Raw genomic sequence first — 12,369 nt, forward strand, 5'->3', positions numbered from 1 at the left:
TTGATTAGTGGGTTGCCCACCTGGCGAAAGAAATCTCTTTGGAAACTTTGACGCGTTACAGGCCCATGATTTTCTAAAGACCAAATATAATTTGTTGAAACTGCTTATCTTTTCACAAGGGACTATTCCTCCCCTTTCTTTGTGACTCAGCGGTTGCCCCAAGGGGGGCCACTTTCACACATGCAGATTTCTTTCTTATAACTCCACCACTTGTTTCCAAAGACTCCTTTCTGGCATTACCCCTTTGTATCCAAATCTGGTGGTAAACAGCTCATCCTGGCCTCACTAGCTAAGCCACCACAGCCCTCCATCACCAGCTGTTAGCCCATTTTACTCCACTTCCTGTTCTTTTCCTGGCTCTGTAACAAGTAGATTCTCAGACTAACTCATTCTCCTTTTTCTTTTTAAGATGTTTTTAAAAAATTTATTTATTTGACAGAGAGATCACAAGTAGGCAGAGAGACAGGCAGATAGAGAGAGGAGGAGGCAGGCACCCCGCTGAGCAGGGAGCCCGATGAGATGCGGGGTTGATCTCAGGACCCCAGGACCATGACCTGAGCGGAAGGCAGAGGCTTTAACCCACTGAGCCACCCAGGCGTACCCCCCCCATTTTCCCTTTTATCAACAGTTTTTCTTTTCCTGGCAGCCTTCTCAAAAAATCATTGAAAACTTCCATGCTGTTTAACAAAGGGTCCCCAAAGTGTCTGCAGATATGACCTAGTAGAATAACTTGGAATTCCACAAAACTCAAATCAGCTGAAACAGTCAGGATTCATTAATATAAATTCAAACCAGTTTGCAGAATTGCCAGCAGGGGAATGGTTGGGAAAAGTCGGGATTTCAGATTTAGGACAAGCTTAGCCCTAAAAGCTTGATAAAAACATTCCTTTCTAAAAAACTTTACAAATCTCTTTATATTACAACATTCATTCAAGAGAGAGGGAGGGCTTTTGGAAAATTGTATTCAAAAAAATATTACTCTGTGGATGGCTTCAACAAAAGTGAAAATGAAATGGTGGGGGTGGGAATCACCATTTTACATACATCATGCATTGTGACCTGGTTTGAAGAACACAAGATTTTTAAACAACTTTTTCCATGAGGAAACCTGAATACTCTTTGAATAGAAATTTCCAGAGATAAACACATCTTCACTGAGAATGTCAATCAAAGTCAATGATAGTCACGGGAATAATCACTTACGTCAGAATGAATGCCCCAAAGCTGGCTATCCTTCATTCTGGGGATGGGACACTCTTAGCTGTGGTTTGAGCTATAAAGTTGGCCAGTCCCTCGGCCTGCTTCCTGAAATGTATCCAATTAGTATTTATGGGCCACCTGCTACAAAACATGCTGTTAGGCACTGTGGGAAAGTACGGATAAAAGCATGGCTTGTGCCTCACGGCATCTGTAGCTGCTCAGGGAGACCACACACAGTATGATGACTATATGAGGTATGTTGAGAGTTTAACAGAACAGGTGTTCTGAAGAAATAAAAGAAAGCTGAAGAGAGGGTGAATCTTCCTTAGCATCTGAGCAAGCCCTGAGTGACATTTTGTTCTTTGTTAGTTAACTGAACTGTTTGGTTTCTATTCCTGGACCTACTGTATGTCACCACTCAGCTATTCCACTAGTGTTTAGGGAGCAGTGGGGTTGAGTTCAGGTTAAAGCTTCTGGTAAAACAAAGGTTCAAAGTTGGGAAGGTGCCTTTGAGACCCCTGTGTCCACAAACAAGACAAGAGCCCCCAGCCTGTTTCCACCAGGAGTCAATTCTTCTAATCCTCTCCTTAGGAAAACAGTTATTCTGAAGCTCAATAGCCTTTTCTTTCAAAGATCTGGGAGAGCTATAATGGGTTTTCCTGCTCTAATGCTTTCATTGCCAGTTAATTTCCTAATTTGGAGCTAATTACTAAACTGCTTAAAAATTTAAGGCACAGGCAACCATCTACTGACAAGCTTTCCATTTATCACCATGGTATCCGAGGACATGGCCCTTAGCTGAGCACAGAACAGACACCTTCTTGTCAGGGTGGCTCTGCCAGATGGTTTCTTAGCCATCACCAACTAAGTTGCTCTCTTCATATGTTAAAATTACAGAGGAGTTTGAAGGCTTATAAAAGCTGGAAGCAACTTCCAGGTTTAATGCTGTTTTTGTTTTGTCTTAACAGATAATGAATTTGGAAAGTGGTCATGTTATTAAAAGTATCTGTTAGTTTAACTTATGGTAGACTTAGTTTCTTACCAGAAGCACTGGAGAATCCAGTTTTATCAGCCTGAAAGGTGAACAGTATTGCTTACAATGATACAACATAATGAAGGATGGTGTTTAAAATGAAAGAACAAGCACATGCTGTGCATCAGTTTCCCAAGCTGTGCCTGGAGTGTCTTATCCTAGCTAGGGCTGCTTAGATGAACAGTGCCCCCTTGAGTTGTGCAGCCGGCTAACCAACCACTATCCCCTTTCTATTAAAGAACATTTTTTTCTTCACTTGGGATTTCATATAATCCCAGTTTTGATTAAAAACATGCATCTTTACACATGCATGAAAAAAGCAGGGGTAAACAAAAATGTTAATAGCTGAATCTCTACTGAAATGTACGCTCTTGATACTTTTCCTCATTTTCCAAATTTTCAACAATGAGCAGGCAGTAGTACATCATGAGGAAAAAGTAGGATGTGTCATTTCAGTAAGTTATGAAAACTCCATCTTCCCCAGGAAGCAGTGCATGATTAAAGACTTTTTTTCCTTTTTTGTTTCACTCCTACATGGACTTCAGGCAATTATCTCTAAGTCCCAATTCTGTTCTAGACTAGAATCACCTCTCACTTTGCACTTTCCATGCCCTAAAAGGCCTAGAGAGAAGAGACATGTCTTTTGAGAGGTGGGCTGCAGTGGCAAGGAGAGGGATAAGGCAGTCACTGGAAGGACTTCTGTGGCTCAAACCCTCCAAAGGAGGCATAGAAACAGACTAGAAATGCCACGAGGACTGTCACAGAACACTGAAGGCCTGGCAGGAGCTGGAAAGCCTAAGTTTATAAGGAGCTAATCAGATGGTCATTTATCTTTTCCTCACAGTGCTTGGGGGGCCCAGGCTCAGCTGTAGTGAAAACAGCCGGTTCAACTGTTAAAGGACTGGAAATGAGCAGCTCACAAGAACAGAAAGGGCTAAGGGGCCGAGCCTGGAAAGGCAGAGCAGAATGGGACGGAGTTGATTCACTCAGAATCCCTAAAGCAGGATCCCAACACTCATTACTATGAGGACTGGGTCTCTCTCAGCAGGCAGCAGAGGTCATGGGGCAGAGTTGGCCTTTGTGCTGAGCACAGAGGGAAGCTGGTGATGAGCTCTCAGAGCAGAATAAAGCATTTTGGAGGGTAACCAGCAACTGGCTAGCGAGGAGGTTCAAAGGAGATGCAGCAGGTAGAGAGGTGGGGAGAAGGGGTTTAGGAACACCTGAGCAAATCTGGGGACTTGAACATGGGGTGGAATGGGCTGGTATAAGCAGCTGAGAAGAAAGGAGCAATATATTTAGGGAATGCTGGGAGAAACACCCCTGAGATTGACACTGAAATCATACAATGTCGACAAACTAAACCAAGGGGAGCCTGAAGTATGGTTGCAGGTACTTGTTAAGGCAAATCTCAAAGCCTTAATAAAGGATTGACTAGACAATTGTGACAATCTGGGGTATTAGAAAGGTTATATCTAAGTCCATGGGGATTTTGTAACTTTTATAAAAGATACTTTAATAGGTTTCGGTTTCCCGTATCAAATTTTCATAGCCTGGAAGTTTGATAGAAGTACGAATTTATTGACATCAATTTCTTTAAGCTATTATTCCAACACAGAGAAGGTACTGAAGAGCTGAAGACAATGATAATAAACCTACAAGATCTGAAGTTAAGTCTGTAAGACCCACCCCCTCTGAGAGAGAGAGAGAAAATCTGCAGAAGTCTTCAAAAAGAATCCAGAGACTGCTCCCAATTATAGCAAGAAGTAATGACAGTTGGACAATTTAAGCATTTTATCCAGAAACATAGATCTATTCCATAGATACCAAATCCATTACCATATAATTGAGTTTGAAAATATACAAAATATTTGTTATTCTTACATACTGAAATTAAAACCTAATTTTAAAAAGTGCACAGTAAAAACAGTGTAAGGAAACCTACAATATCCATGGTACATGTATTGTTCTCCATTTTACTATCAACATTACATTCTGTATTTGCCTTACTGTTTACAAATATATTTTAAATGTTTCAAGGCCATTTACAACACTGACTAGTTTACTAGGTCCAAAAACACCCCAGCTTCCTGAAGGCGCCCCACACTGGACACTGGACGAGGGGTCTGGGTCCTGTAGCTTCGTGCAACAGTAGCAGCTTTGGAAAGAAGTCGCCAACCATCTATGTGTAAACTATCGACTCTTGTTCTTTTTAGAATTTCCCTGTGGAAAGAAAAAGATCAACAATAAGAACACAGACGTCTAGAAACATAACTCCTCGTTTATGGTCTGGAAGGCCATACTTCACCTTGGAAAACTTTAAAGAAGAACAGCTGATAACCCTGCATTGCTAACTTTTAATCAAAAAGCAGTCTGTTACTTTCAACTCCCCCACTCTCTATTTCCATGGACCCTATCCCCCTGAGGCTGAGGATTGGCAACAAAGGAAGAAAACAAACCTCAAATATTCATTTTGTTCCAAAGACAGGGAGTTAACGGATTTCAGACCCTGAATAAAAATGTTTAGCCTAAACAGGTTTCTTTACTGCTTAATAAATACCTTCTAAATAGGTCTTAATAGATACTAATTTTGAGTACGTGCCAACTAACACCCAGTGGCAGTGATCTAAAAAAGGAAGCTCAGATCCTTGGCTGAAAATGAGCTAAGGGCAGATGTCTTCACTCATTCCCAGGCCCCCACCCATGTTGAGAGTTGGACTTGCCAGCTTTATATAATAACTCTCTTCTTTCTGGAGAAGTTCATTTTTTAAGAAAACATTGTTAACTCGACTCCTATACTTAACTGTTAGGTACAAATACATTTTTGTCATGTATGTGCTTAATGCTTGCAGAACACAAGCTTTAATAACAAGATGATGGCCAAAGAATGGTTCCAAGATGCACTTGGCCTCCAATGGAGACCAGGTCAACTCTGCCATAAGATGATGTCCCCAACAATCTAAATTACTAACAAACTGGGCAAGGGAGAGCGCAAAATACAGCGATCACGGAATGATCATTAAAAAGTTAACAGAATAAATGAGCTCTGTGTTTTATTAATGACAGATATTTTAAGGACTCAATTACAAAGTTCTGAGAGGACTTGAAAATTCCCTAACTTCTAAAGTAGCTGCAATACAAATGCCTTTGGGACAATGAACTTTGCTGGACTCGATACCAAAACCTTCTCAATTCAGAACAAAACGGCTTCTGTAGCTCTGGTCTGAAAAGCTTCCCCATAAGCACTGTTCCTTCTTTCCAAACATTAGATGCTAAAACAGGCTTTCTCCTAATTCTCAAACTAATATAATGTGCTTTCTACCATGACGAGGAATATAACCTGTGAACTAGCTTTCGCCCTGCTGGGACATCGAGAAAAAGGCCACAGCAGTTGCAGGAGGCAAGATTCAAGAGGACCGACTCCCCCACTCATCACCTCCAATCTCATTTCCTGAAGCACAAATAACTGGAGAACCATCATCAAAACCACACTGTCTGGCTACAATCACCACAAGATGCCCCAGGAAAGTTATCACAGACCCTCTCTTGCTCCTCCAAAGTAGCGAAAGGCCAATGAAGGTCATGAAACTATAGGGAACAACAGTATTACACAATGCGATTCCAATGCACTCGCGAGACAGGTCTTCCAGGAGACACCAACTGAGCAGAATGCTGCCCTCACCACCACTAGCCGATGCTAAAATCAAGCTATAGTGTATTTAGCTCTATTTCCATCCCAGTCCCAGCACCTAGAAGGAACTCAATACGTGGCTGCTAGGTCAATGAAAGGCAACAGCAGAGTTCAAAGAGCACAGGTTAGAGACAATAAATCCCCACTGGCACTGGTACATACTGTCTGAGTTACAAAATGTGTAAAGCATCTGAGATGATGCATGGAACTTAGTCCCTGGCTTCCTGAAGCCCACCTGTCCTGGTAAAAGAGCACATATACTACGCTACAACAAGAGACATAGGCTATGCAGATACGCACTTCAACATACAGGTAACTACCATTACCTACTGACCCCAGCCTGGATGAGCTGTAGCTTTATGGGAAATGAAATCAAAAGCAATTTCTGGAAAAGAAAAAGACATTCCTAGGTTATATGGATGTATATGAAAATAAATCTGCTAAACCAGATGATTCTTCAACAGCACCATTTTAGACTCCTATATAAAAAAAAAAAAAAGAAGAAGAAGAAGAAGAATCCCCATCAAAACCTTCCTAAAAGTCGCCCTAAATGAAAAAACAGTAGCAGAAATGCCAAAGGTGCCAAAAATCAAAGGACATAGTATTAGGCCTTCTCTCAACTTATAACCCAATCAAAGAAACTGAATTTCACTTTTAACCAACTGAGCCACCCAGGCGTCCTTTTTTTTTTTTTTAAAGATTTTATTTATTTATTTGTTGAATTTCACTTTTAAATAAGAGGACAAATGATATGAAGAAAAACCATTTAAAAACAGTTTGAATCTCTTCACCTTTGCTCCTGAAATGCACAGCAATGAAATACCTTATATTAAATACATTACATATTAAATATTATACTGCAGAGAGACTCCCCCTCGCCCCCTGCTCCTCCCCTACCTTACTGGACATCTTCAGTGTGTCAATCTCTTCTCTCTGTTTAGACAATGTCTCGTTCATGCTGCACAGGTGGTCACTCATCATACTTAACTGATCTTCGTAACTCCTCTTGGTAGTTGTCAGCTCGTCCTAAATGGCAAAAGAGCAGAGAGAAAAAAAGAAAAATCAAAAGCCCACTAGTCACATCACTCTAAAGCTTTTTTAATTTATAGAAGGAATTTGAGAAAAGCAACCTATCAAGATGGCCTGTCTGATCAATTAACATGAAGAACAAGCCACTGGCCTAATAAGAACACAAAATTAAAACAAATGGGGGGAAAGATTTTCTTCTTTTCAGCCTTCAAAATATGCTCTGAGTCTCTGTGCAAAAAGACTGTCCTTCTACATCAGGTATAAAACCGTCACAAAAAAAACAAGAGGGCTACATTATCTTTCCAAATCCCTTCGGGTTTTCCAGAGCCTTGGGTAAGGTGGGCAAGTCTGTCTTGGGGCACATTCCCACCAGCCCAGTACCTGCTGGCTCATGGCCCTCAGCCCTTAGGCCAGAACCCTCCCTGGGAGAAGCACCTTCCTCTGTCTTCCCATCTATCTGCTCTCTCCAGCCCCTTAAAATCTAATCCTGTGCCGCTAGCTAATCTGATAAACTAATCTGAAACTAGGAGGAAGCAGGTGTTACTGTGCTAATGTGTTTTTTCTCCGCCTACATCATGTTTATATTTAATAGAGGCTTTCTGGAAACAAGGCTTTAAAACAAAGCAGTGAGTAAGGAAGAATATTTTACAGCCAAAGCTTTGAGTTTAGGTCCGTTTTATGAAATAGTAAAGAGAAGGAACAGAGTCACGTGAGCAGAACAAGAGTACAGCCCGCCATGACCGGGATTAAGGGTGGGAGGGAGGCCAGGGGTGGGTACGTAAGTATCATTTTAGGAAATGCTGACTACAAAGCTATTTAAAATAAAATCAAGTTGGAGAAATAAGCAGTATACAACTTTTTGCCTGACATAAGTAAGATATTACTTTAAAATGAGCTAGAAATAAAGTAGTTAGAAAAATGTATGTCTAGAGGGTGAACACCACTACTTTGGAAAGGAAATGCTGACTCTGCGGCCCGGAACTTCCAGTGAAAACGGTATTAACCCCGTGGAGGAAACACTTCTGAACCCACCTGAAGTCTGCCGATGTTCTGACCCGCTACTTTCATCTCTTCTGTCAGTGCGTCTTTTGACTTTTCAGCCAAGGCCAGCCTCTTCGAGAGTGCTCGGCACTGTTAAATCGGAAAACACCCTGTTACCTCGGGGCATTTCCCCAAACCAAATTCACTTCAGGCCTGTACCACACACTGGAGTACGCGTAAGATATGGTCCCCCTCTCACCACTTTAATAAGGAAAAATGTCTACTAACTCAAGCCTATCAAGGTTTCTCCTAGTTCTAGCCTGATGACCAGTGGTTACAAAAAACTTAAGTTTGGGGTGCTTTTTTTTTAAAGATTTAATTATTAAGTACTCTCTACAACCAACGTGGGGCTTGAACTCACAACCCCAAGATCGAGAGTCGCACATTCTACTGACTAAGCCAGCCAGGCGCCCCTTAAAAGTTTTTATACATTTACCCAGGATTCATGTATCCTCACATTGGATGTGAACAGAATTGGTTATTTCAAAAGTTGTCAGTGGCATCTGACCATGCAAGATGAATCCTAACGCACTTTTCTTGTGTTTTAGTCCTCCGTTAGAGACAGGGTTACGGAACAATAAAAGTTTACAGCCCCAGGCTACAGATTAGGCTCTAGGGGAGAACAAAGTGAGGGCAGGAATGCAAAGATCCCAGCAGCTTTTTCTGGGGTTCTACCAAAGCTATGCTCTCCAGAGACAGACCTGATCAAGAAGAAAAAAGAAAAATTCTGTTTCTCACTATTGTTCAAAGACGGTGTGCCATTAAAATGCTCATTAAACTTCTGATAAGGCCATGCATAGCGACTGACAAGGAGGACCTGTTGAGACACATATGAATGCTGTGTCGACATTCAGACGCTCAGACTAACTATCCCCATAAAGTCACACGGAGGGGTCACCACTTCCTGTTTATAAACAAGGAAAAACTAGGACAATGTAGAAATTCTTGCAGCACATTTACCAAGATAAGCAAATCTCTTGAAATAAAAGAGCCTCAGATATTCCCCAACTACTCATTTCATTCCTCATAAGAGAATTTCAGGGAAGTTCTGCCAGTCAAATCAACCACCGTCTATTAACCAAACATCTACCATGTGCTCAGCACCACACCTGAAAAAGAGGGAGAGAGTTTTGCAAGATATGGGTCTTCACCGCGGTGGCAATCAAGTCTGAGACACTAACTGAGAAGGCAGTTAGGGACCCAGACAAGAACACGATTCCCGGGCTCAGGAGCTCAGCACTATGGCGGCTCCACTGTAGGTCAGTCAGCTTGCTGTACTGCCCATTCTCTACAGCCCAACCAGCTGTTACCAAACAGGTAGGTAATGGCGGCTTGTGAGCAACATGGAGCTAGACACATCATTTATTTCAGGGAAAATGTAGCAAGGCCCCTCTCCACTTCCAAGCAACTGGGCTCCTATCAACCTCTCTGTGTCTGCAGTGCAGGAGAAAATCACAAAGCCAGTCAATAAAGGGTGCTGCCTTTTCTTTCTCAATTTCTTTAACAATTTAAGGCAATATAATTCTCCGTCTGCCATCTGTAACTGATCTTTTAAAGTTTTAAATCAGATACCTTATGGGTATTCTAACATGTTGAGCGACAGCCATTCTGTCTTACCATTTGTCTCATACTCTGATTTCTGTACTTCCTCCTTCATTTTCTCCTTTGTAATTAACAAACTGTGTATGATTTTATTGAGTGTCTTACATAGTGTTTTTCTAATTCTAAGAAAATGAATTATTTGGTTAAGAAGAAAATATAACAAAAAGTAAGATTAGGGGCGCCTGGGTGGCTCAGTGGATTAGGCCTTTGCCTTCAGCTAGGGTCATGGTCTCAGGGTTCAGGTCCCATCAGGCTCTCTGCTCAGCAGGGAGCCTGCTGCCCACCCCCCCTCTCTGCCTGCCTCTCTGTCTCCTTGTGATCTTTCTGTGTCAAATAAATAAATAAATAAAATCTTTAAAAAAAATAATTATGTAACAAAGGTTTTAAAAGGTTACATTTTTTTATTTCATCATTCATAGGAACTCATTTCTACCACTTAGAAATTAAAGAGTATTTAAAAAAGAAGAAGAACAAGGCGTATTTTGCTTTTTAATTTCTCTGCATGAATTTTCCTTGACCTGTGAATGTGTACCTGCCTATAATTCTCTAAAACAAATAATCACTAATAATAATGCTCCAAATATCTGTGATGTGACCATAGGAAAGGCGACCTAGATGTCTCTCAATTATCTTTCAGTAACCTGGAAAGGACAAATCAGTCCTGTATTTGTTGAAATGAAGATTTTTGTTTGGATATAGGCCAATCAATATGAATTCCAACCAAATTCACATGGATGCACAGACACAGACATCTCTCTTCCAGTGAACAGCAGGAGACCTGGGCAGTGCCCTAATTCCTGCCAGGATTGGGAAAAGCCACCAAATCTAATCCACTCTCCACTCACCTCAGCATAAAAGTGCACTGACTTACTGTCAGCCAGCTGCAGTTGAGAAGTCAGTTCCACTATCCTGGCCATGTAGTGATTTTTAATTAAGTCTTCACGAGATTCCACATCTGGAACCTAAACAGAGCACACAGAGCTAAATAAGTAAAGGCCAGTGAAATGAAGCACTTCTAGAAAAGACGACCATCACTCTAGGAAAAAAAAAAAAAGGCAACATTTTGTACATTTTCATGTTAAATCTGATAGGAAGTCATAGTTTCCCTACCCCTCAAAGAAACTTCAGACAAACCGGGTAAATGTATATTCCAAATTTCTTTTATTCAGCATCCTGCTCATATCATAACAAGGCTATGGCTTCAAAAGAACAGAGCAGCAGTGAAGTACTAGGAGGCCCACTACCTCTGTGGCCATGTCCCTCCATCCCACTGTGATGAGCCACAAAGCTGGCTTTCAAAATCTCCATCCTTCTGACACCTATGTCCTCCTCTCAGTGGAAGAAGGCAGGGGAAAGGGAGCATTTACTGGAACCCCTAAAAGCCAAACATTCTTTTATTCCCCCAAATTATCTTAAGACAGCTCTAATATTCTTAAACACATTAACCAATTAAACTATTTCTATAATGAACAGTTGACGGCCCTTGTCCCAGACCAATGTTTCTTCTAGTTTATTACTCTAGCAATGGTGCACTATGGAGTTTAGTTTAAAAATATATACAGAAGTTCAAGATTACCTAAACTAAAAGGCAATAAGGAAATCAAATAACTTACCAACCTACTGGAACTATATGAGCTTGCCACATAGAGTGGAATGCTGAAGAACTTCAGTGCTCCTTGAGAGGTTATTTATAAAGTCACATATTATATTATATTATATTATATTATATTATATTATATATTATAAAATTCTACAATATTTCCAAACTCAAAAGCCAAATCTGACCTGGATTCACTCACTTGACAGCTGGAAAGAACTCGCAAGCACACTGTTGGTCAAGGCCCTGAAAAGCCCTGCTCCCCAGCCTGCCCACTGGGAGGCCTGACGCCTCACACAGGATGCCAGCCAAGCTGATGGCCAGGCTCCCACCACACCTTGTCAAACTGCCAAGCCAAGTCATTCAACGAGGCAATTACAAAAACAGGCTATAATTTGTTGGTGACAGTTAAAATAGAACCAGCAAGAAAAGCAACATGGACCCGTGGATGGAGGAGAAAAACACTGACTCCACATTTGCTAGAACTGTCAGAACACAATTTGACAAAGCTGACTTGTGCAGGATTTTGTGAACAAACACACAGCCAAATATTTACAAACAAACGTGACGCCAAGCACACATTACCTCACTGTCAGATGTCCTGGTTAAAATCCCGATCTAGAACATAAGAGGAAAAAAAGCTTTAGAACAGACTGTTTTGACTTCCAACACAATAGCTCCAACACTTGTAATATTTTCTCTTCTCAGTTCACACTGTTTTTAAGTGCACTGGGAGTGCAGACCTAGAAGATGACCTGTATGGTCTTCTATTACCAGGAGGCTGTACCTACAGAAAGCTAACTGCGTTCCCTATTTCCATCATGAGGCAGTAATGGATAATGATCACTATTTCCTTTTGAAATGCTGTAGCACTTTTCACTGAAACCCAACAAATTGACTGGGAAGAGAAAGAGGAAGAATAGCTCTGACTCATCTTCTCATTTCTATGCCTATTTCCAAAGCAGTAGCCAAGGAGGGGTTAAGACAGTTTTATGGTGACCATAACAACTGAACATTCCAAACAGAAAACACAAATAATACTCTGCTGAAAGTTCAAAAGGAGAAAGAAGAAATAGACTTTTGATGTAATGTTTTGACATTAGTAAGTATTCATTTCAGATTTAAATTAAGGAAAAAGAAAATGTAATTTCAGACATATTAGGGTTCTGCCAAGTTTTT

The 12,369-nt window shown here is 41.0% G+C and overlaps 1 protein-coding gene across 1 annotated transcript in view; it reads right to left on the reverse strand.

Annotated features, from left to right (window-relative positions):
- Nucleotides 1-3,790: 3,790 nt before the first annotated feature.
- The window catches only part of PPP1R21 (protein phosphatase 1 regulatory subunit 21), a 62,442-nt gene continuing 53,863 nt past the window's right edge, over nt 3,791-12,369 (reverse strand). The window contains exons 18-22 of the mRNA XM_032877837.1: nt 11,776-11,808; nt 10,439-10,555; nt 7,983-8,081; nt 6,819-6,947; nt 3,791-4,453 (exon numbers count right to left, since the gene is read on the reverse strand). Coding sequence (XP_032733728.1) covers nt 4,424-4,453; nt 6,819-6,947; nt 7,983-8,081; nt 10,439-10,555; nt 11,776-11,808 — 408 coding nt within the window. The 3' untranslated portion in view covers nt 3,791-4,423. The remainder of the gene's footprint in view (nt 4,454-6,818; nt 6,948-7,982; nt 8,082-10,438; nt 10,556-11,775; nt 11,809-12,369) is intronic.

The sequence above is a fragment of the Lontra canadensis genome, unplaced genomic scaffold (genome assembly GCF_010015895.1).
Source record: "Lontra canadensis isolate GAN:19392208 unplaced genomic scaffold, GSC_riverotter_1.0 scaffold61, whole genome shotgun sequence".
NCBI lineage: Eukaryota > Metazoa > Chordata > Mammalia > Carnivora > Mustelidae > Lontra > Lontra canadensis.